Source organism: Panthera tigris, chromosome A1 (assembly GCF_018350195.1).
Source record: "Panthera tigris isolate Pti1 chromosome A1, P.tigris_Pti1_mat1.1, whole genome shotgun sequence".
Classification (NCBI taxonomy): Eukaryota; Metazoa; Chordata; class Mammalia; order Carnivora; family Felidae; genus Panthera; species Panthera tigris.
The window spans coordinates 218,528,135-218,554,783 of NC_056660.1; the positions used below are offsets into that span (position 1 = coordinate 218,528,135).

Sequence of the window (26,649 nt, forward strand, 5' to 3'; positions counted from 1 at the left end):
CAATTTCATATTTAAGGTAACAGGTAACATTCATAATGTTTTCAACTGACTTTTTTTTATTTGTTTGTTTTTTTGTTTGAAGCTTTTGGAAACATGTCCAAAACATTGATGAGATGTTGGAAACCAGTTGAAACACAGTAAAATTCAACTCAATAAAATAGGACTGCTTTCTCTTCATCCACGTTGGAAATTTTCAAGAAGTGAACTATGACAATATACCAATTTTTGCTACTATTTCTACTCTGGGTATGCCTGCCACATTTCTGTTCTCCAGAGATAATGTTCAGAAGGACTCCTGTACCCCAGCAAAGAATTTTAGGTGCACGTGTACCTAGGAGTGATGGCAAAATTCTGCATCGTCAAAAACGTGGGTGGATGTGGAATCAATTTTTCTTACTGGAGGAATACACAGGATCTGATTACCAATACGTGGGCAAGGTAAGTTTGCACTGAAATGGCAAATATTTACATTCTTTCTTTACATGTCTTAGGAAAATTTGAAGGTTATCAAGATCATCATTCTTATAAATTTTATTCTCTAAATATCCATAAAGCAATTTTTGTTTATGGAATAGAAATTATAATTTGAAAAACCACAGAATAAATAAATACAGCATGGTAAAGGTAGAAATTCACTTGATAGAATTAATTCTGTCCATTTCCTCATGGATTAAAGAAGTACTAAAATTACGCTTTTAGAATTTGTAGTCAGAAATCAATGACAGTGAGAAAACTATACGTCAATCTGGCTACTTGAAATGACTAGATAGATAGATAGATACATATGCAATGGTTCCCATCGCTCTTGATTTTCGCAGGGAAGAAAAGACATTTAAAAGTAGTTTAATATTCTATAGAATGAGAAAGCAAATGTCGTTAAAAATATGACCTAAGGCCAAAAAAAATAGCTTTTTTATAAGAAAACTTATTTCAGATATGAGTGTTATTTACTTTTCTTAAGTCTCACTGTGGGCACATTTATATAAAGGAAAAATACATAGAAGACAAGCAGGTAGAAGTGGTTTACTTATTGTGATATGTGGACAGAGACAAGTTTCTACTCTATTCACTTATAAAAGTGAGGAAAATTAGTTGTGGTTGGGAGTCGAATGAAAAGTAACAATGAATGCTTGTGTGAACTATCTTCTATTCATTTTGAGTGTTCTTTTTTGGCACTATCTGAATGTAGTAGAAGTTAGTGTCTTAAGAAAGGTTTTGTGTTAATAGGCATGGTTATTGTTTTTATGGACAGTATAAAAATATATCAAAGAAGAAAGGGAAACACTAGCAAGATAAAAGTAAATATAATCACATGTTAATACACCCTATGTTAACACTATAAAGTTATGATAGATACATTACCGTGATGGAGAATTTTGCGTTAACCTAAACTTTAATAGCTTCATCCAAACAATTAAAATGTGCTAATAATTTTTAATCCTCTAAGAAAAACTATTTTTAAAAGTTATGTAAAGTATTTTTTTCATTGATTTTAAAACACTTTGATATGTTTTTTCATGTTCCAATTATTTCAGTCATCTTTAAATGTCTGCCAATATGGCATAGATGACATTAAAGGTTAAATGTTATATCAATTATAAGGAGAAGGAAAAGTGGCAGCAATCTGAGCAATATTACCAGAAAGCACACAGTAGCAGACTTATCACAGGTCGCATCTGATTGGGTGTCCAAGATCAGTGGATTAAGGTACATTTTATGGTTGTCGTGATAGGCAACTTTTAGTTAATGAAAGCAACCACATGAAAATATAATAACAGAAATCTACACCAAAGAAACTATACAGTAAATAATTTTCTTTGGTTCTTCCTGAACAAAGAGCTTATTTGGGTTATTCGCCTGTATTTCATTGATTGAATTGACCTGAGTTGCACTGGATTGAATTCTCAGAATCATCTGGTCCTGCTCGGTTCTTTGGGGGAGGGGGGAACTAGTCTAGAATTTAAATCCCTATGGGTAATTAAAACTGGTAATACTTGTATATGCATCTTGATATACAAACCAAATTTTATTCTTATTTACTCTGCTTGAAAAAGGCAAGTCAGAAAACTCTTTAATAAGAACAAACATAAGGAATTTATGGGATGTGTCCACTAGTTCCTTTCTATATAATATGTGCTGAATTACTAGATCAACAGAAATTTATTATATTCTGTAGCAATAAGCTTACTTCTAATGCCCAGAGTATCTATTTTTTGGTTTATATTTCAGGACCACTTTGTAGTTTGAATCATTTATTCATGTCATGACCTGTGAAATAGCTATTTAAACATTTTCCTTTTCTATAGTATAGTACTTGCATTAATTACTTATTATTTATATTGCATTAATTACTTATACAATTAAAAACCTTATTTAGATATAAACAGATTTGCAGATGTCAAAAAGGCAATGTGCAATATAGAATATTTTAATAAACATATACTACGATGGATATAAAACATTTTAAATTCCCTAAATATTCTTTCTAAAAGTACTTACAGTAAATCTAATACATATTTATCCTTTCTTTCAGAAATTTCACTTCCAGTTTTTACTACCTTTAAAGTAGGAATGTAACATTGATGCTTAATGATGTATCTAGGTTGGTTTAGATATATTAGTAATACATGTTCTAATTACTTGACATATGGAAGATAATGATAGACACCCCATTGTAGTGGGAAATATTTGAGAAGCTCAGAATAAGAAAATGGAGAGAATTACACTGATAGGGTGAGGACAAGACTGAAAGCACATGCGTGAAGAGGGAATCTTTTTTTTTTTTTTTTTTTTAATACCAAACAATTTGCCAACCAAATCCTATAAAGAATAGATTGGTATATAATTTCTCAGATAAAAGCCCATTACTGATTAAGGGAAACAGAGGGAAAAACCTATTGCTTATCATTGGGTAAAAGCTAAGGGAAGCTTAGGAAAATCATATAATTGTGGAGCCTCTGTAGCTCAGTGGGTTAAGCAACAGGCTCTTGGTTTTGGCTCAGGTCATGATCTCATGGTTTGTGGGTTCCAGCCCTGTGTCCGGCTGTGCATTGACAGTGTGGAGCCTGCTTGAGATTCTCTACTCCCTCTCTCTCTGCCCCTCCTCACTCCCACACTCTGTCTCCCTCTCAAAAATAAATAAATAAATAAATAAATGCACTTAAAAAAGAAGGAAAAACATGTAATCAATGATCAGAAGACTTAGGATATAACCTTGTTTCTACTACTATTTTTCTCATAGTGGTTAAATCAACCTACTTCTCTTAGCCTTCATTCCTTCATGTATGAAATCAAACTATGATTATGTGAATGGTTTAATTTATATATTCATGTTATGTAATTATATATGTTAGTTTTATCCACATTAATTTTAATATATTCATCTTACTATATATTCATTTTTAATTTAATAATATTTTGCATTATAAAGTATATGAGAATTTTAAAATCCATTTAGAAAAAAAAGAAGAAATAAACAGAGAGAAAGAAAGAGAAAAAGAGATAGATCAGTCGCCAAATTGTCATTGCCATGACTGTTATTAAGAAACCAAGCCAAGAGGTACTCGGGTGGCTCAGTTGCTTGAGCGTCTGACTCTAGATTTCGGCTCAAGTCATGATCCCAGAGTCGTGGGATTCAGCCCTGCATCAGTCTCCATACTGAGTTTGCTTAATATTCTCTCTCTCTCTCTCTCTCTGTCTCTCCCCACCCCTTCCCACCCCCGTCCTGGCTCTTTAAAATTAAACAAACAAGAAATAACGAAGCCAGCCAATAATGAACTCACTCAAAGCATTTCTTTGTTCAGCTCTTGAGGATCAAAACACATTTTCCTCTAACCATTCAATCAAATACATCCTGAACCAAAATATAATTGTCGTTATTTTTTTTTCTTTTCAGTGAGATAATAACAAAATTTGCCTTTAAGAAGTTTCCTTTATAGGATAACACCATGTCACCTCGCTTTAACTTCCATAGCAAGGGGTTTATATTTGAACTTCAAGTAATCTACTTTTGTACTATGTTGCTTTCATTTTGCATCTTTCTATAGACATATTACATTTTTCCAATTTAAGATTTGAGAATCATTATAACTATAAACTATTTTTATTTAAGTATAACTTTTAATCACAGTTTCTTATTGCCTGATTCAATCACCCTGGACAAATAATTTCAAATATCTAGGTTCCAAATATTCAAACAATATACATAATGACATTAAACTAGATACTCTTATCTATACTACACTGTCTATTAATTAACATGAATTTAAACTACAAAAAACCTAGATACTCTTGAATTTACTTTAAGCTGTAACAGATAAACAGTGGTCAAAGAAATACTAATTTTATTTACAAAAATTTTGTATTCATTTTATATAATAATTACTCTCAAGTGGGGAAGAGCATGTTAAAATTAGACTTTTAATAAAAACCAGATACTGAGAAAAACCCCTAACACCCCAAAAAATTAATAACATATTTGGGTAATAATAACCTGATTTTGAGTGAGCATAGTAAGACAATTCACTCCAGGAAGTGAAAATATAATAATACTTTAAAAATAATTAGGGTAACTGTCTACATTTTTTGGTACAATAAAACCATCAGGTGGTGGCAGTAAAGGGGCTGCTACTGGGATCTAGTTGGCAGAATCCAAGTTTACTGCTAAACCCCGCAATGCATAGAACAGACCTCCATAAAATTTTCTAGTTCCAAACATCAAGTGTGCTAAGATCAAGAAATACTGTCCTAGTTTGCCAGTTTTTTTTACATTTTCCTAAATAGCTCAATCTTTATTTTAGTTCTTTCTGGGTTCTTTCTTCTGAACCTGCTCCCATTTGTAATTTTATTTCTTCCTTCCAGAGTTGCCATTAGTATTCACTTTCTGAAACGGACTTCTCTTAAGATCTCCTCTCCTTCATGTCCTATCTAATCTTGAAGTCATGCATTTGGTTCCAGCCTCTTAATCATCCTTTTCTGTAGACTTATGGGCTCCACAAACCCCCTAAAAATGAAGTATGCATTCATTCTTTCAGTAAATATCTAGAAGACCCACTACTCAGATATTAATTACTCCTATTAAGTATATAGTAGAGAAAATATAATTTCTCTGCTCACGAAGTATCTGCCTTTAAGAGAAGGAGAAAATAATAATTAAAGCTAACAGGAAGTTATGGGACTCTTTTAATCTCTGATAGAGCACAGAACCCAAAAGCCACCAACAAAAAAATAAGTACCAACTATCCCCCTGTTCTATTTCTGCAGTAATTGTAAGTAAAGTGGAAATGAAATTTTGGGATTTGCATCACATAAATCAATGTTATTAAAAGTCAAGATTGGAGAGCCAAGGTATATGCTTTTATTTTTTACTTATCTGTATTTCTTTGGAGCTCTTTTGATGTACAATGCCTCATAAAAAGTGATCACTGTAAATTTCTAGAAGAAAGATCTTCCAAAAACTGAAAAAAACATGATCCATGAAAGAATAACCTAACCTTAAACAAAATTCCAGAAATACCAACTGTGCCCACCATATTAGACCAGGTTCCTTTCACCCTTAATAATGTAGGTACAATCAAGTCAAACCTGTTAACAGGGGAGAAAGAGTAGTTCTAGGATAGAGAACTATGTATCTATCTATCTAGGATAGAGAACTAGGATAGAGAAAGGAAGCTTCCCTGACCTCCCCACTGCAGTCTTCCGGGGGTGAACAGATCTGAGTCGAGCACGTGGAGAAAATGCTACATAAGAGTTCAGAAATTGCAAACATTTTAATGGATGTTAAATATTATCTTCGGAGAGTTGGATATTTTAACGACTGTAATAATACTGTTCTTGACACTAAAAATTCCGGGTGAATATTTCTTAAAAACAATCCAAATATGACCAAAAAAGACCTACATTAAACAAACAAACAAATGACAACAACAGAAAACCCTTTAACTGTTTAATATATAGAGATCTGATTTTAGTGGGCGGGGGCAGGCAGAGTGTTGGTATATGGTTATTTTCTATTTGAACCCTATTAATTGCAGCCACTAAAAGAATGAGGCATGAAACAAATAACACAGTAGACAATTTTAGATAGAAAAAGTCCTGGAAGAAAGTAAATGAGGATGATGTGACAGATATTGGCAGAGACCTTCCTGATGAGGGGACATTTGGACTTTTGGATGGATCAGGACATTATTTATCTGATATGCAAAGATCACAAAATAAGACAAATCTGAATTAGAGTGCTTAAGATCTTCTTATACTAATCTTCAAGCAAGAGGTAATAAAAGCATTTTTAAATAGAAGCCTGGCCTGCGGAACATTGATAATGTTTTCCAGGCAGACCACCTCTTGGTTTTTAATTCTTAAAATGCATACAATATTTATATCTTTCAATACAATGATATTTCAGCCAGAAGTAATATAGGGAAAATATGCTTGCATCCTCAAAGCTCACTATATTTTAACAAAGCAATATTTAGGAAGGTAGTTGAGTTGCATTCCAGATGCATTTGCATTGAGGATGAAACTTCAAAACCAGGCATAGATGATTTGAAGATATCAAAGTCTGTCAAAAAGAATGTGTATCCAAGTTTTATAACAGAGAGAAGCCATACTAATTCATATTAACCTCAGGTGATCAGGTAACACGGATTTAAGCATTTTACATATTAACATTATAGCACGTTATTCATATTATACAGATTTTACTGTACTTTGGTTACTAAATTTTAGAATTGGTTTTGAGCTTAGATGTAATGTGTGAGCATTATATTTTTTCTCATTTAAAATATTAGGAAATAGGGTCCCTTTTAGCATTTTCAAGAAAAACATCAAATGGTAAATGTTGCATGTTAAAAATAAATGACATTTATTTACAAGATAAATGGAATTAAGTATGGAATGCTCATATATAAATAACAACCACAATCATCTTTTTACTTACAAGTTTTACTGGTAGTAGTGATAACATGTTTTCTATAGTCTTCCATGAAGTTATTTGCATAACATGCTACCAAATATCAAGATTATTCATATAGGGGCGCCTGGGTGGCTCAGTTGGTTAAGCGTCCGACTTCGGCTCAGGTCATGATCTCACAGTTCAAGGGTCTGAACCCCACATCGGGCTCTGTGCTGACAGCTCAGAGCCTGGAGCCTGCTTCAAATTCTGTGTTTCCCTCTCTCTCTGCTCCTTTCCTGCTCACACTGTCTCTCTCTCAAAAATAAACATTAAAAAAATTTAAAAAATTAAAAAATATTATTCATAAATACGTGTGACAACTTCATTTTATAACCTTCATGAAACAACTCACACACACACACACACACACACACACACACACACCCCACCTAAACATATTTACCACACTCCACTGCCGATATTGTCCTTAAAGGATTTATGGAAAGTCTACCCTTTCATTCTCCCATTTTTTTCCCCTTGAGTTACTATCCCAGAGAGGCTGTGAATGTTGTCATCTTTTCTTTCCTACCACAGCCTGACTTTTGTATATTCCTGTTTCATGTTTACTAATTTATTAGCCCTTCCCCACAGAAACCTCTTCTCTTTTCCTGTTTCTTCAGTTAGCCACATAGCACCTCTTAAAATCTACCTCCCTATGTCACATCCCTTGAAGTTACTTTTATTGGAATATATTTTAGAAAAAAGATAATTATGGGTTTATTTTCTAAAGGTTTTTTTTCTGTGATTTTAGGCCAATGAATTCACAGAGACTAGTAATAGTTGGAAGTAGATAGAAGGGCATTCAAAATAATAATAGACTGATGACAATAAAAAATGATTAAAATTTTTTTTTCTGTGACAAATACGTTTTGGAAAACTTATTATCTCAAAATATTCAAATTCAAATAAAAATTTAAAACTATAATTTAACCCATCATTTTTTCAAATATAAACTTTTAAGAAACATGATTACTTTATAATGAAGATTATGTGAAAATTGAGTAGATTTTTAACAAAAACTCGGGAGAAATCTCTGTAGATGAAAAATGTATTAAATCTCACATAAATTTGCTCAGCAGAAAGTATCTCAGCGTAATTTATCAGTAACAGGTGCATGTGTAATGGTCATGAAGCATGGGAAATTATTATTATTGTATTATGAATTTCTACCAAAGCCCTCTCATTTTCTTTCTTGGAGACAATACATAATTATATATTCAATTAAATTCTGTCCCCATTGTACTGAAGAATAATGTTCTCTTCAGGAAAGAAAATGAAAAAGTGGGATGTATGTTATTGTGTTTGCTCACCAATGTTTCACACTTGGTATATGTTCATATATTCAGATTCTCAGTTACCTTTTATGAAAGCATGAAAAGGAGTGAATACTTTAATAAATGTTCTGAAGTGAGTTCCTAAATATTCATAGTTAAATTTCTACATTTTTTAGTAAACAATATTATTTAACCTTAATATTTTATTAATATTATTATTACTATTGCCATTATTATTATTGCGATGCTAATTGGGTAACTGTTCCATGGCTTCTCATAATTGCAACTAAAAGCAAAAATAAAGAACAGTATGAACATGTAAGTTTCTATATAGATGGGCTAAATTTAGAGAAGGGAGCAGTAATTTTGTTGGAATATAGTTCTCTCCTTTGGTTCTCTCCTTAGAACCCTAATCCACAATAGGCAAAGGGCATTTTATGTAAATTTCAGATTCCCTCTTTCAGTAAAATTCTTTCACTTCTTTAACTTCACATTTAAAACTACACTGTATGTGTTTATGGATTACATAAAACTATTAAATTTAGAATTTTAAATTCAGATGTTAACTCTCAGTCCAGTACTAAAATTATTTTATGAAGTATGAAATTTTACAGAGTAAGAGCATATACTATTATAGACCTTTTTCTAAAGGAATATTTCCTATTTTGGTGGCTGTTTAGCTTAAATTCCATCAGTGAACTTCTCAGTTCAGTATTATGTCTTCCAAATACCCAAAAACACTCCAAGACCACTGAGTTTTGCAATTTTCCTTGACACCAATTTCGCCACAAACCTACATCAAATCTAGCAACAAATTTAGTTTGTACATATGTGTTCGACTATTCTGAGTCTAGCAGAACAGAAGGATAGAGTTGTGAATCATGAACAGACCCAGTTTCTGCATCCTTGATGTCTGAGTTTCTGAAGGGAAACAATAAATAGATAAAGCAAATATCAAGGACATGACTTTTGATTAAAAATCAAATAGCATACAGGTAGAGGCAGAGAACATCCAAGGAGAAGCGGGGTGGTGGGGTGGCGGGGAAGAAGGGCAAGACTAGGATTATTATAGAAGACAAGGGAGGGAAAAAAAACTGCAAAGAATAAGTGACTAATTTTGTTGTGTCATGCAAACTCAATCAAAAGACAGGCGTGACAATTTAAAAATCAGTGTGGACCAAGGAGAGAGTTACTGTAATCATCTGAGGCAAATGGGAGTCAGTTTGTTTTGTGTTGGACAGTTTCTCATAGGCATATTATCAATTAGACAAAATAAGTGGAGAATGAGAGATATTTTGAACTGATGAAGAGCTAGTGATAGGATATTATGATGTGGCAAAAGAGGATGTGAATGTGCAAAAACAGATGAGCTCTCTTTCCTTATTAAAAATTAGAATTGAAAATATCTATCAAGGTGACAGTGAGCACCACACATAATCATAATCACTAGACAAAAAGAATACTGCCGTGTAAATCACCAAGAGAAGTAAAACAATTAAAAAAACAACACTTTTCTTGCCGCTAATACTTACACACTTCTGAAAGCAAAAAAAAATTGATGTAAATATTATTACACATGGTTTTATGTGAGAATTAAATAAGATATAGTTTATAATAATCTGAAACACACTGATATATCCTGATAATGATAACTGTAAAATTTGATTTATTTATTATTACTTAATATTACTGTAACCTCATAAGATATTTTTATTATTATCTCTCATTTATAATTAAGAAAAATATGTCCTTATTGTCTAAATAAGTGTTCTAAGGGCACAAATCAAGTAACTTGTAGAGCTGGAGTTCTAACCCAGAAGAGATGACTCCAGGGTATATAATAGCCAACATTACACCTCATTACACCATTATTAATAATGATATTCTTGTTGTTGTTAATATTCTGTATGTTACCTCACTAAAACAATTATATTCTTATTTAAGAAGTATAATGATAGGGGCGCCTGGGTGGCTCAGTCGGTTGAGCGTCCGACTTCATCTCAAGTCAGGATCTCGCAGTTGACGAGTTCGAGCGCCATGTCAGGCTCTGTGCTGGCAGCTCAGAGCCTGGAGCCTGCTTCAGATTCTGTGTCTCCCTCTCTTTCTGCCCCTCCCTCCCTTGCTCATGCTCTGTCTCTCTCTGTCTCAAAAATAAATAAACATTAAAAAAATATAATGATAAGTATATTAACTGTCTTTTCAGAATGATATCAATAGAAAACTAAAACTGCATGGGTAACAGGGATATTTCTATTACATCATAGAGGTGTCAAACTTATTTTGTTATGTGTTTATTATTTAATTTATATATGGAATTGATAATGCATTTACTTTGTATAAAATTTGAAGGGCAAAACAGAGTATGCAGTTAAAACTAAGACTCCCACCATGATCCTCAGGCCTTCCTAGTTCTCTTCCTAAGAAATAATTGCATTTACCAGGTGGTTTTTGGCAGTGGGTATATATTTCAAGAGACATTATGGAACTATATAACCACACATGTACGATTTGCTTTTACATAAATAGCGATGTACTTTATGCAATCTTATATAATGTCATTTTTTAACTTAAAAATATAATTTGAGAACTCTCAGTTTCAGTAAATAAGGATTTATTTAAAAATTTAGTTTCTGTATAGTTTCCTGTGGATATATCATAATTTGTTTATCATTTTCCTTTTGCAAGCAGTTATTAAAAATAATTTAATAATAACATGAACTGTTATTTCACACACTGCTGGCATATCTTCAGGAATAAGATGAAAGGTGGAGATGCTGAAGCAGTCTTGAGCGATTTTATACTTTAATTAGTATTGCTAAATGGTTCATCAATGGTGGATGAGAGTGCTTCTTCACCATTTTATCATATCTCTATATCATCATCATCTTTTAATTCTCCCAGTCTTATGAATGAAAACATATTTCTGTTATTTTAAGTGATGATAAGCATTTCTTCATGTGCTTATTAAAGTGTTTTCCATTTCTTTAAATGAGTGTTTATATCCTTTACCAATTTTTATACTGGCAAGATAGGTTTTTTTACCCTTAACTTCCTATTAACTGACCTTTAAGTTTTTTTTTTTTCAAATGTAATTCATACTGAAAGTTGAATAAAACATTTATATACACTTTAATGAATAAATATAAATCAATGGAAATGGAAAATTGCTAGCCTTATGAAACTTTCTCTGTGGGTATGTTAACAACATTTCTCCTTTATGAAGGTGTCGATAGGCTTCATGTTGTGTTAATAATGCCTTGCTTTTCTTTATAATTTGAACTTGTATGTAGCCCTTGCTAAACAAGATACTATAGTTTTTTTAATGTTTCTGAAATCAGGTATAATTATAGTTCATATATTATTTTGTGTCTTTTTTCCTTTGTTCAAATAGGTTTATAAAATTAACCCATTTTGTAAAGGATTTCTTTATATGAAGGTGTTTGGATTTAGTGAGATAATATTAATAATGAATATACAATAGTGTCCCTTCCCCTAGCTTTGGCTATTATTAATAATGCCCTTATGAACATCTAAATATGCATTCTGATACGTATGTATACTGAATAAGTTTAGAGTATATAATTAGGAGTAAAACTGCTGATATATATAGTGTGTGCCTAGCTTTAATTTTTCCAGAGAGTTCCATATTAGCTTCCTAAATGTTAACCAATACATATTCTCACTAACAGTATATGAGAGTTCTGTTACTTTGGATACCCAACTTTGTTATTTAACACCCCCAACCCCCAGTCTGGTATTTTACTTAGCTTTATCCTAATTAGCAGTGAGCTTTCATTTTTGTGAAAACATTTTTCGAGTATTTTACCAATTGTTTCTTTAGGTCATCTTTTTTTTTTTTTTTTTTTTTCCTATTGATTGCTTCATCTCCAAATCCATAATAGTTATGGAGCAGGCACCTGTTATTTCACTAGTTCACATAACTTAACAACATATCCTATGTCATGAAGCTCATGTTTTTAGTAGGAAATTCAGGAAATTAAAAAGAAACATAATAAATATATTACTATTACAATATTTCAGAAGATGAGGAGAGCTATTAGAAAAGAAGAGATGGGGTGCCTGGGGTGCTCAGTCAGTTGAGTGTCCAACTCTTGATTTTTGGCTCAGGGCATGATCCCAGGGTCGTGGAACTAAGCCCCCAGTCAGGCTCTGTGCTAAGTGTAGAGCCTGCTTAAGATTCTCTCTCTCCTTCTGCCCCTCTCCTCCACTCTCTCTCTCACTCTCTCAAAAAAAAAAAAAAAAAAAAAAAGGAAAAACAAGGGGTGGAATATTGGGAAATGAGACATAGTGGGTGGTGGTGGTCAGATATTTCCTCATTGATAAGGTGGTTTTTGAGCAAAGGATTTGGAGGAAGTTAAAGAGGTAACTAAGCAGCTATCAGTGGAATATATACTATATATATATACTATATATATATATAGTATATATTTATATACTGAATATATATATTGAATATATATACTGAATATATATATATATATACATATATATATATATATATATATATATATATATGTATATATATACTGAAAACTCTCCAAATCAGGAAGTTCCTTGGAATATTCCAAGAAGAGCAAGGAAGTGAGTGTGGAAAAAAGGAATCAATAAACAGGTGGTAGAAGAGGAGGTCTGAGAGGTAACGGGATGCCCAGATCTCATAGAGAATAGTAGTCAGAATAGTGGCCCTCAAAGATATCCGCATCCTAATTCTCAGAATTTGTGGCTGAGTTGGTTAGGCACCAACTTCGGCTCAGGTCATGATCTCACCGCTGTGGGTTCGGGCCCCCAGTTGGGCTCTGTGCTGACATTTCAGAGCCTGCAGCCTGCTTCTGATTCTGTGTCTCCTGCTCTCTCTGCCCCTGCCCTGCTTGTACTCTGTCTCTCTCTCAAAGATGGATGGACATGAAAAAAAAAATTAAGTTTATTTATTTATTTTGAGAGAGAGAGACAGAGCATGTGAGCAGGGGAGGGGCAGAGGGAGAGAGAGAGAAAACCAATCAGGCTCTGCACTGTCAGTCACTGCCAGTGCAGAGCCTGATGTGGGCCTCGAAACCACCCACCGAAAAACTGAAAGGTCATGAACTGAGCCTAACTCAACACCCTGACGGTTACCAACTGAACCACCCAGGCGCCCCAATGAATATGTTATTTTAAATAGTAAAACAAGACTGTGAAGCTGTAATGAAATAAAGGACCCTGAAATTGGAAGATTAGCCTGCTTTATTCAGGTGATCCCAATGTACCCACGTGGGACAGATGCAAGAGGGCCCAAGTCAGTAAAGGGACATAACAGTGGAACTAGGGATTAGGATGATAAACTGTGAAGTGGAGGGAAGGGATGCAAGCCAATGAATGCAAACAGCCTCTGGAATCTGGAAACTGTGAGGACGTCCCTGAAGCCTCCAGTAAGAGAGGAGCACTGCTGACACCTGGATTTTATTCTGACTTCCAGAACTATAGAAAAATTAATTTGCAGTGTTTTGAGCCACTGGGTTTGTGGTAATTTGTTGCAGCAGCAAGAGGGAACAGTATGTAGACAGGACCTCTTAAGTAGTCTGACTTGTACTCTGAGCGAAATAAGAGGTTCTGTAGAATTTTGGCATAAGAGTGGCATTACATGAATTACGTTTTAAAAATCTCATTCTGGCTTCTGGCTTTAACATCGATACAACATAAATTTCTGCAGTAGTACACATGGAGTGTTGGGGTTGTTGTGTATGACTCAAAAAATTTAGGGGCACCGGAGTGGCTCAGTTAAGCATCCATCTCTAGATTTCAGCTCAGGTCATGATCTCGAGGTTCTTGAGATCCAGCTCTGTGCTGAGAGCGTGGAGCCTGCTTGGAATTCTCTCTCTCCTTCTTTCTCTTCCCCTCCCCCCGCTCAAGGGCACATTCTCCTTCTCCCTCTCTCGCAATAAATAAACATTAAAAAGAAAAAATTGGCCCAAGCAACTGGAAAGATGGATTTGCTTTTATTCGGGACTGTAGGATATCAAGTAATTGAGTGTTCCGAGAGAAGAGGACACAGGGCCGGGTTCAGGGGCAGACGCATATTGAAACATGAGTGAGATAGACGAGGATATGGGGGGAGAGATGAAACACACGATGAATGAAATGGAACATAAACATTCCTTGAACTGCAAGGAACACTAAGAGCCTGGAGTGTCTTAGAATACAGGTAAAGAAAATGTTTGGAGAAGAGTGTGGATTAACTGTGCCGGACGCTGCTGGAAAGTCAAGTATGTTGGGACTTTTGAATACTAACTTTAGTTTCTCAGAGTTTATAGGTGAACTTGGTGCTCTGCTTTCAATGATACGGTCATCCAGAATTCTTCTTACAGTGATTTAAAAAGGAATGAAGGGAGAGAAATTAGAGAAAGTACATGCCAGAAACTTTAGAGAGTCTTGCTATGGAAGGGAGTAATGTATGCAACAGTATGTGGCAGAAGAGAATGTTGGTGGGATCAAGAGGAAAAAAAACACACAGCTTTTTTTACTTGTCTTTCTGCACGGAAGAAAGCTCTGATGCAACACTGAATAGATGATTTGAGACAGAACATCTTTATTTTGCTCATGATTTTTTTAAAAAGAGTTCAACATTCTGTTATTAATCGTGAAGTTTCTTAGGGTTGTTTTAAAAAATATTTTTTATTATACTAAAAATGGCCTTTTCATCCTAATGTGCTCTGTTTTTAAATCATAAATGAATATGAAGCGTTATCAAATATATTTATGTGTCTATGGAACTGTTTGTTTTCCCATTGGTATGTTAGTCTAGGGATTGACTTAAATGATTTTTCTTGTTTGAACTAAACTTGTAGAGTTGAAAAAATTCATGTTTGGTAATGATATAATAGCTTTCTATTATTGTATTCCATTTGTTCTTACTTTGTTTAAAATTGTACTGTTATAAAATCATGTGTTTTTATCCAAGATATCACCCTGTGAAATTTCTTTAGGTCTATTCCTATCATATTTAGATATCAAAATTATGATAATCACATAAAATGAAATAGAAAATGTTACCAATTCATATAACCTTAAATAATTTGTGTGTGATTGAATTATTGCTTTCATGACTGTTAGCTAAATTCACTAAAAATTCACTAAAAATACCCTAGGATGCAGCAGTTTTATTGTAAGAAAACTTGGGCTGTTGACTTATTTTCTTTAACAGTCATAAGGATACTCAGATTCTCTTTCCTTCTTAGTTTCTGTAAATTGCATTTTTTGCATCTATTAAATATTTCTTTGAAAGAAATGAAATGATAATGATAATAAAATAAAATAAAATGATAATGCAGAAAGGAGTCCCAAAAAGACTTTTTAAAATACACTATTTTATTTAACATTTATTTTATTTGAGAGTTTCTATTAACTCCACACCCAGTTTTCCTTATTATTAAGATTTTAAATTACTATAATATGTTTGTCACAAATAATGAATGGTATGTATAGATAATTATTTTTTTAATTTTTTTAATGTTTTTTTTTTTTTTTAATTTTGAGAGAGAGAGAGAAGAGAGAGAGAGAGAGCAGGAGAGGCAGAGAGAGAGGGAAACACAAAATCTAAAGCAGTCTCCAAGGTCTGAACTGTCAGCACAGAGCCCAACACGGGGCTCAAACCCATGAACCGTGAGATCGTGACCCGGGCCGAAGTCAGACACTTAACCCACTGAGCCACCCAGGAGCCCCTATGTTATTATTAATTACACTCTATACTTCATTAGGATTTCATTGTATCTTTCCTAATGACCATTTTCTCTTCCAGAATCCCAATAGGAGACGATCCTGCATTTAGGTGTCATATATTCTTATGCTCTTCTGACTGTGAAGGTTTCTTGTATTTCTTTTTGTTGATGACGTTGTACTAATCGGATATTTTGTAGAATGTCTGTTACTTGGACTATCCTGATATTTTTCTCAAGTGTAGATTGTGGTTATGGGCTTTGGGGATTTCGAGACCACGGAGGTAAAGTGTCATTCTCAGCATCATGTCACAGCCGGGGCACTTGCTTTCAGTATTACTTATCACTGATGATGTGAATGTTGATTTGAAATCTTCCTAAGATCTCCAGTGTAACATCACTTTCCATATTGTACTCTGGAAATGAGTCACTAAAGCACAGCCCACACTCAAGGGACAAACACTTATGTTCCAAATCCTTGAGACGTAGAATCTACAAAATTATTTGAAATTGTTCTGTGTGAGAAATGTGTCTCTTCTTTCTTGTTGTTTTATGTAATAGTTTATTTATAGTCAGACAGATATGTGGGTATTTATTTTTATGTATTTGATTACAAGCTAATGTTATTTAATTTGTTGCTTGAATTCATTCAGATTTGGCAACTGGGAGCTCTTTCAGATTGGCTCCTGTGCCCTTTGACATACCCCATCATTTTGTTTTTTGAGCACTTTTTTGTTTTCTAGTACCATAAGATATTCCAGGTTAATCTGTATTTTCTGCCCCAGCACTAAAACAAGATACTGTTCAAAGGGGACATTTTTTTTAAATATGAAAACAGTGAGAAGCTTTAATCTTCCAGAGTTTAAGTCAAATAATATCATAATCCCAAAAAAGCACATGGCTCTGACAACAAAAAGAAAAAAAAAAATCAATGAATTAAGAGAAATTCTGAAAGGTGAAGGAAACTCTCATGAAAATTACATGTAATACACATCAGGAACAAGTCAGTAATAGAAAAGTCATCCTCACTCTAACTTGTTATTGGAGCTACTGGCTAACAACATAGGGAAATTAAATTCAATTATAACTGATATAATTGAAGAAATGGAGACGACAGGTCATCACAAAGAAAAGTGAAAATTGTCCTTAGAAACAAGAGAGATAATATCTTAGAAATGAAGTTGAAAATATAAGTAAAAATATTATTGGCAGATTAATACAAAACAGGTACATGTGAATGATAGCTCTATAATTTGATTGAAACGATCAGAAATCAATATTTTAAACAATATATAATAAATTACAAGTTTTTATATTTTCAACCCAATAATTCCAGTTTGTATAATTTAGAAAGCATTAATTCTACAAAAAAAATTAAAAAAATGTTTGTAGAAATATATTTGTAAAACAACAAATGGAAAATCCAAACTCCCAGCAACAGGATAATGAATAAGCAATTAAGATTTGTTAAAACAATGTAAAGTTTGCTCGAGTCTTAACAAATATGCAGACTATGAAAGCACATGGAAGTATCTTAAATTAATTCTTAGAAATGTAGCAAAGGACTGCTGTAAATTTTCAGACTGAGAATGAGAATACATTGAGGGTGAAGTTTATCTCTTTGTCTCAGGTCAGTTTGAATAACTATTAAAAATTTACTTGAAAATCGTCTCCTGTTTTCCAATTACCCTTCATTCTGGTGGAGAGACTTTATTGGCAGAAGTTCAAAATGATTAATTTCGCTTCTAAGTTCTATATTGAGGTTTTCAAATTATTTACATTTAATATGATTATTGATATGTTTCGGTTTGAGTCTATCATCCTGCTCTTTGTTTTCGATCTGTACCATCTGGTTTTGTTGCCGTTTTCTCTTTTTAGACTTCCTTTTGAACAAATTGAATTTTTTCTAATTGTATATTATTACTTTTTGTTTCTGCTTATTAGCCGTAACTCTTCATTTTGTCGTCTTCGTGCAGAGGTTGGTAAACTGTGGTTGGTGGGATAAATTGAACCAAATGGTAGTCTTTTAGCTCGTAACCTAATTTATACAAGTTTTTAAAGCTATGTGTTTTAAAAAAAGAGAGAGAAAGAAGAGGAAAAATATGGTGTAGATACTCTATGTGGTTTTCAAAGTTGAAAATATTTATTATCTGTCCCTTAACACACACACACACACAAAGTATGTTGATCTTGTGTCCATGTTTTCTTTAGGATACTAATGTAGAAAGTCCTTTTTTGCATGGTAGTATGGGACCATAAAAATGTCTATGCAAGATGAAACCATGTAGTGTGATCTTAATAATCATTGAGGAAAATTACAACACTTCTATTACTTTAGAGTTGCTATATTTTTGTCAAAGCTTTAAAACATTCATCTAATATTTGATATAAATTTATAGGAAATGAAAAAAAAATATAAAGCTAATATTATTGAGTATGCTCTAATTTAAAAGATTAGAAATCCTGAGAATTAAAGTGTTGTATTTCTTTATTTTAAGAAAAAGTAGCTTGAATAGTGCTTGCATTCTTGTCATCATAAACTTGATACACAGTGAGCATCTTTTTCAATGCCTTGACAAGTTCTCACACTCTTTTCTCCTTGTTGTAAAATATCTTCAAGAGTTTCTCTACTCTGCAAAGGGAACTAGAGGCTGGATTGTACAAGTATCACAGAATACATTACTGCTATTCATCTCCAACATGAATTATGCCATCTTTGTCTTTTATATTCCTTGTTTCTTTAGATTTACTTACATGTTTTGCTTTCTCTTCACTATTTCTTCTTACATCTCAGACATTCATTTAAGAATCAGTTGCCTTAATATTTATTAATATATACACTGGTGATGATATCTTCGGCTTTGTTTATCTGATGATATTTCTGGCCTTGCGTTAAAAAGTCAATTTATGTGGGTATAGAATTTGAGAATGGCAACCACTTCAGGTAACATTTCTCTGCCTCCTGCATTATTAATGAATTGTTGCTGTTGAGAAATCAGCTGACAGTCGCTTCCCCTTTGAAGATAATAAGACTATTTTTATCTGACTGCTTTCAAGTTTTTATCTTAGAGTTCTCTGGTTTATTTGCACATTTTTATTTTATTTTATTTATTTTCATATTATTTTTATTTTTTTGACAGACAGAGAGGATACAAGTGAGCGAGGGGCAGAGAGAGAGAGAGAGAGAGAGAGAGAGAGAGAGAGGCAGGGAGAGAAAATCCCACAATGGACAGAGAGAGAGAGAAGCAGGGCTCACCTGAAGCAAGGCAGGAATTCACCTGGAGTGGGATCGAGCTCACTCAATACCTGACTCGAGCTCACAAACCATGAGATCTTGACCTCAGCTGAAGTCAGATGCTTAACCGACTGAGCCACACAGGCGCCCTACCTGCACAGTTTAATCTGGCTCAAGATATGGGTGAAGGTCAGCCTGTGGTCAGAGCCTCTCATCATCAGTTGTTTTTTCTTCACCTTTACTGTTTATGCATTGACTTTCCTTTATTCCTCAAGTTTTGCTTAAGATAATTTTTCTTCGGTTCCATGATATGAGCATCTGCCTTTAAATGTTTAATTTTGGGTGTTAAATCTATAATTTTGGTCTTGAGTTGTATACCCAACATGGGCCACAAAACTGAAAAGTGAGTTTTCTCATATAGACATATTTTCATAGAAAAATAGCTTTGTGATCTGTTATTCTACTCACTGGTCTAGGTTTTTATTTTCCATTATACTTTGTTGCTGAATCTTGTCTCTTTTTAAAAATTTTTTTTTAATGTTTATTCATTCTTGAGAAGCAGAGAGACAGAGAATGAGTGGGGAAGGGGCAGAGAGAGAGAGGGAGACACAGAATCCGAAGCAGGCTGCAGGCTCTGAGCTGTCAGCACAGAGCCCGATGCGGGGCTCAAACCAGGATCTGTGAGATCATGACCTCAACCAAAGTTGGAGGCTTAACCAACTGAGCCACCTACGGGCCCTTCTTGTCTTGTATTTATTACTTTTATTAAAGTATTGTTTATATTCTCTCCAGCACTCTAAATTGTTTCAACCTAAGTTTTTACAAGCAACTTCTCTACTGTGTTTGAAAATGGTGTCTGGGGGCGCCTGGGTGGCTCAGTCGGTTAAACGTCCGACTTCGGCTCAGGTCACTATCTCGCGGTCCGTGAGTTCGAGCCCCGTGTCGGGCTCTGGGCTGATGGCTCAGAGCCTGGAGCCTGCTTCCGATTCTGTGTCTCCCTCTCTCTCTGCCCCTCCCCCGTTCATGCTCTGTCTCTCTCTGTCTCAAAAATAAATTAAAAAAAAAAAAAAACGTTAAAAAAAAAAAAAGAAAAAGAAAATGGTGTCTCTGGGGTGCCTGGGTGGCTCAGTCGGTTGAGTTTCCGACTTCGGCTCAGGTCATGATCTCACAGTTCGTGGGTTCGAGCCCCGCATCAGGCTCTGTGCTGACCGCTTGCTCAGAGCCTGGAGCCTGCTTCAGATTCTGTGTCTCCTACTCTCTCTGCCCCTCCCCCATTCACGCTTTGTCTCACTCTGTTTCTCGAAAATAAATGTAAAAAAAAAATTAAAAAAAAAAAAGTAATTGGTGTCTCTAAGAGTTTTAATGAGTTGCAATATATTTTTACCAGTGTATGTTGTATTTAGCCATTTGAATATATATCCCTACATAAGACTATTTGATTATTTTTGTGAAGTTAAAGTGTGTATTTCTTTTGTTGTGTGAATTTTCTCTCTGATTCTCTTCCTGGAAACAACTTCTTTTTTTCTTTTTTTTTTTTTTTTCTCTTAACATCTTTTTATTCCACATCCAAGTAATTTAGCATTTATTTTCTTCAAACAAAGCCATTCTCTTACACAATTTCCTTATTTTAATGGTTCTGTTGTGATTAACACTAATACATTACAAACATCTATTTCAGACCACATTCAAATCTTGCCAGTAGTCCCAGTAAGCCCTTTATAACAAAATGATGCACCCCACAGTTATACATTGCATTTAGTTGTCATGCTTTTTTGCTTTCCTTCTATCTTCTGATATAGTTCTCAATCTTTCTTTGACCTCATGACCTTGACTTGACACTTTTGGAGATGACAGGCCAGGTCCTTTGTAAAATGTCCTTCAATTTGGGTTTGTCTGATGTTTTTTCATGACTACACTTAGGCATCTTTGGCAGGATATCTCAAGCGATGCTGCTGTCATTGTATCCCGTCCTGTGGGGCAAGATTTCCATTTGGCTCATTTCCATGGGCCCATTTGGCCTCTTATGCTGGTGATAAGTATGATGATTAGATTAAAATGGCATCTCCACTGTAAAGTTACTCTTGTTATTTATTCCTTTTTGTATTTTAATTTTTTTAAGACTTTATTTTTAAGAGCAATTTCAGATTCACAGCCAAATCACAGATATTTCTTACATACCTCTGCCTTCACACATGCATAGTCTCCCCATTATCAGAATGGTATATATCTTACACTTGATGAACCTATGTCAGTACATTGTAATCACCCAAAGTTCAGAGCTTACCTTATAGTTTACTCGTGACATTGTACATCCTATGGGTTTGGACAATGTATGTAATAACGTGTATCGACTCTTACAGAATCAGAAGGACTATTTCATTGCTCTAAAAATCCCCTGTACTCCACCTATTTATTTCTCCCCATTCTCTAACACTGGTAACCAAGGATCTTTGTACCATAGTGTACCTCTTCAAATGCTATATAGTTGAAATAAAACAATATGTAGTTTTTCCAAATTGGCTTATTTTATTTAGTAATACGCATTTTAAGGTTTCTCCATGTCTTTTTATAGCTTTATAGTTCATTTTTTTTAGCACTGAATTATATTGCATTGTCTGAATGTTGCACAGTTGATTTATCCATTCATCTATGGAGGGACATTGTGGCTTATTCCAAGTTTTGGCGATTATAAAAAAAGCTACTGGAAATATCCTGAGTGGGTATTGGGTGGACATAAGTTCAACTTCTTTGGGTAAATACCAAGGAACACAACTGCTGGAATATCACAGGAAGAGCCTGTTGTAAGAAGCCACCAAATGGTCTTCCAAAGTGGCTCTAACATTTTGCATTCCCACCAACATGTATGAGAGTTCTTTTTGTTTCACATCCTTGGGTGTTGTCAGTGTTCTGGGTTTTGGCCATTCCAATAGATGCGTAGTGGTATCTCATTGCTATTTTAATTTGCATTTCCCTGATGACATATGATGTAGAGAATATTTTCATGTACTTATTTGCCATCTGTTTATCTTCTTTAGTGAGATGTCTTTTAAATTCTTTTTGGCCTTTTTTTTATTTAGGTTGTTTGTTTTCTTGTTGAATTTTCATATTTCTCTGTATATTTTGGATACCAGGCCTTAATCAGATATGTCTATTTAATCTTTAATTCATTTTGCTTGCTTTTCTTGGTCAAGATTTCTCTTTTGGTTACTACATTAATAAAAAGTTCTATTCTCTTTTTGTTGCTTCCTCTGTTCCTTCCTTTTTGTTTCATTTTACTTTTCTCATTTTTCCTGAATTCTGTTTATATTTTAAATTTCTGTGTTATTGGAATATCTTCTATCAAGTCTTGTGTTGAGACTTGGACTTCTGTTATAGAGAAACACATTTTCTTGTGACAGTTTTTAACAATCCATGCCTGTTATCATGTGTGTTGGGCTTATCATTTTTATGTGGCTTAAAAAAACACTATTACATTACCTGCATTACTAGTAATGCAAACACTATTGCTAGTACCTGCATGATATTTGGTAATTCCATATAAATTGTTCTTACCTTGTAAAAAATATTCATGCCTATTTCATCATAATTTTCTGATGACCTTTTTTTCTGTGTGTATCTTTTGTTCCTGATTTTTTTGTTTTGTTTTGTCTTTGTTCCTTATTTTTCTTATTCTAGGATAATTCTATAGATTCTGAACTGGTACGTTTGAACTATCACTAAATATATATTTTTTCCGGTCCAGTTATTGTTATGAAATAAATGAAGCAGAGGCAAGAGTGCAAGGAATTCTCTGATTATGTGAATATGATGCGAGCTAGATCCAGATGTGGTGTGAGTCAGAGGCAAGGTTTTTGTTTGTTTGTTAGATTTTACTTCTTTGCAGCCAACTCATGTTGGTGGTCAAAATGTAGATTTCTCTTCTCTTTCACTCTCATATTAACATAACTTCCTGCAAACATGACTATTCTGTTTCATTCATTTTACCCTGTCTTGCATGTGTCAAAACAGAGCTTCTTTACTCTTGCCATCAACCCACATAGCCATTCCTTTTTTTGTAAATAAGAGGGTGTTGATTTTTTTTTTCTTGTCATGTAGTATCAAATATTTTGTCAAACTGAAGTCTACCAGTGTTTCCCTAGCTCCTCAGCTCCGGGCATCCTCTTTTGGTGTGTTTTCTCCTGCCATTTACAATTCACTGCATATCGCTAGCCTTAGGGTATCTATCACTTGGTTTCTTCAAAGATGGGGCTGGTGTTTTGCCTTCTAGATCTCCTCAATTCCTTTAGGTGTTTTGAAAAGGAAGAGGGAGACTTTCTCTACATATTGTTATTTTTTAACTAGAGTGGTAAGGCAAGTTTCAAAAACTCATTCTGGATGTGCAGAGAAGGGTTCACTCCATTCCTCCAGCTCTACCACTTGGGTCCTTTGAAGCTCCAAATGAATTTAAGTGCTGGCCCAGCCAGAGCTCTGGAATAGTATTCATTCCTCCATAGCATCCAGACAATGGGTTTTTTGTTTTGCTTTTTTGTTTTTCCTTAAGTCTGGTTTAGTAAAAATATGAATTTTTAAAACAGAAAATTTATATAAGTGTGAGTCTGCCTTTTCCTGGATTTATTATATGTATTAGTGTCTTGTTTTCAGACTGGACATAGCAACAGTGGTGTCGAGCCAGCACACGCCTTCTTGCAGAGCCCATTTTTAATGTTTCAGGATGTGTACGTGCCAGGTGATGCCACCGTGATAAATTCAAATTAAGTGTCATGTAGTATTACACAACCGAAATTGGCAGGCACTGTAGACCAGGCCTCCTGACACTGAAAAGCTGGTTGTTGAAGATTTGCCAATTCACCTTTACATAGAAGCATTTTTTCCCACAAAGATATCATTAGAACTGAATGCAATAATTAATGCAATACATTAAGTATGTTTTGTGGCATATTGTAAATACTCAGTACATGTTAGTAATCTCTTCCCCTTCTTGCCTTCCTGCTACTTTACCCTCACCACTGTCTTTAGTTCTCATGGAATTTCTTAATTGCTTTATTGTTCTTATACTGATGTTGACTCTGATTGAATAATAATGCTTTTCTGACCTCTGACTTCATTTATTTTCCTGACACATAATTCCTCATATATTCCTTTGGCTGAGGCATTTTCTTTCTGCTGACCCCTGCAGGTTTTAGCATTAGTAAATCTCTTCTTAGTTTGTCTGTTTATTCTCTTGGTATAGTTAAACTGTTTCTATTATTTCTTACATCTTTTCTAACTTCTTAAAATCTTTCCTTTTGTCTCTAGAATCTTCAAGGCTCATCATGAATCTCACTACTAAAATGCACTGAAGCATAAAAATTAATATATATATATATGTTACATGCATATATAGATATGTATATCCATGTTATCCATATATATATATGTATATATATATACAAATATATACACATCCATGTATGTATATACATACATCCACCACTAACTACCAAAGATGCTGATTATGGTGGATGCCACATAAAGTGAAAGAGGATTGGTTCTCCCTAAAAACTCTTAAATTGGATTTTTACTGATGCAAAATTCCATTTTGAGTAATACTCAGTTCTAAAAGAGGACTGAGTTAATGGACCCTGTTTCTTTTCATTCTTCACATCAAATTCTGAAAGAAACTATCAGGAGCAAGTCCTCGTTAAAATGGGTAATAAGCCAACAGGACTTCCAACGAGCAGCTACTAACATACTCTTCATCTTACACGCCAGTAAGCCTAGCCAGGTCATAATTTTCTTTGGAAAAAAGGAAATAATTTCAAAGCATTCACAAAAGTAAGCTTGTAAAATTGGTAAAAATTTAAATTGCCTCAGAGCACATTAAGTAAAAACTCTGAAGCACAAATACATTATGAGCAAAATTTTCTATATTTCTCTAGACAGTTTTAAATTTTGAGATTTGATTAGATAAAATGCAAGAGTAAGTAGTATAAATTATTTGCAGGAGTCAGATAACAAGCCAAGTAGTATCTATTTTGAGGGTTGCATGATGTAGCCTTTTGGAATATGTATTAGGGAGTTCCTTGGCATGAACACTTGTGAAGGGAGATGTAAGAATTAGATCTGAAAAGGGCACCTTTGTGGTGCATTTGGTTGACCATCTGACTCTTGATTTCAGTGTTAAGTCATGATCTCACAGTTTGTCAGATCAAATGCCATGTCACACTCTGTGCTGAGTATGGAGCCTGCTTGGAATTCTCTCTCTCCCTCTCTCTCTGCCCCTCTCCCCCCACTCGTGCTCTCTCCTTCTCTCAAAGTAACTAAGTAAATATTAGAAAAAAAGAATTAGAATTGAACTGAGAGTTGGTCACTGATACACACCCCACAGCCTTAGCCCACCTCATGGGGTCTCAGGAGCTTAAATATTCTACCAGAATCTTCCTTCATTAAAGTGGAATGGCCATATCCTTATGCTGTTGCCTCTATCAGATTCTGGATGTGGGTTTCCCTCAGAAATGGTGACCTGGGTTGGGTAGCTCTCTGAAGTTGAGACCATCCACAAAGGAGATTTCATACAGCTGGAACCACATTCTGTCCTTCATGGCAGAACTGGGGCTGGCAACTCAATGCACAGACCACAGAGCAATGTGTAACCCATATTGTTTTCAGTTAAAACAAAATTGAATAGAAATATTTTATCACTATTAAAATCATATGCGGAAGTTTCTACAAATTAATGTCTCTAAGAAAATAACAGATTCCTATGCAACAGAAAATTGGAACATTTTGAGAGAAAATTGTCAAGGAAAGCATACAGTTGCTCACACAAACAAACACGGAGGTGACAGTGTCTCCCAATGAAGAATTAAGATTTGGGGGAAAAAACACTACATATTTGAAATAAATTTATTAGGCCTACTAAATTTTTATAAAAGCAACAAATAATTTAAATTAGGAAAATGTATAGAGTCATTTTAAATATAAATGTGCACAAATACTTTAGAATGACATTAATGGTTCTAAGGAAAATCTGTTTTTGACAATAGAAATTATTTTGAGAATTTCTCCATGAGTGTTCAGAGGCATGGATGTGTTGCCTTTTAGCATATGTATAAAAAACATTGCACATCATGAATATTAAAATTAGTATGTTTGGGTGCCTGGTTGACTCAGCCGGTTAAGCATCTGACTTTGGCTCAGGTCATGATCTCACTGTTCATGATTTCGAGCCCTGCATCAGGCTGTTGTCAACACAGAGCCGGCTTCAGATCATGTCTCTCTTTCTCTGCCCTTCCCCCGCTCAAGCTCTCTCTCTTTGTCTCTCTGTCTCTCTCAAAAAGAAATAAACATTAAAAAAATTAGTCTGCTAATAAAGTTCCTAAAATTATTTATTTTATACATTCCCACCAGCAATGCAAAAGTATTTCAATTTCTCCACATCCTTGCTGAAACTTTCTTTTTCCTGTTTGTTAATAGGCATCCTAATGGAGGGGTCTCATT

General features: G+C 34.2%; 1 protein-coding gene across 3 annotated transcripts in view; it reads left to right on the forward strand.

Annotated features, from left to right (window-relative positions):
* Nucleotides 1-207: 207 nt before the first annotated feature.
* LOC102954987 (cadherin-10) overlaps nt 208-26,649 on the forward strand; it is a 122,557-nt gene continuing 96,115 nt past the window's right edge. For all 3 annotated transcript variants that reach the window (XM_042960623.1, XM_007075934.3, XM_042960617.1), the window contains exon 1: nt 208-438. In XM_042960623.1, the coding sequence (XP_042816557.1) occupies nt 208-438 (231 nt within the window). The remainder of the gene's footprint in view (nt 439-26,649) is intronic.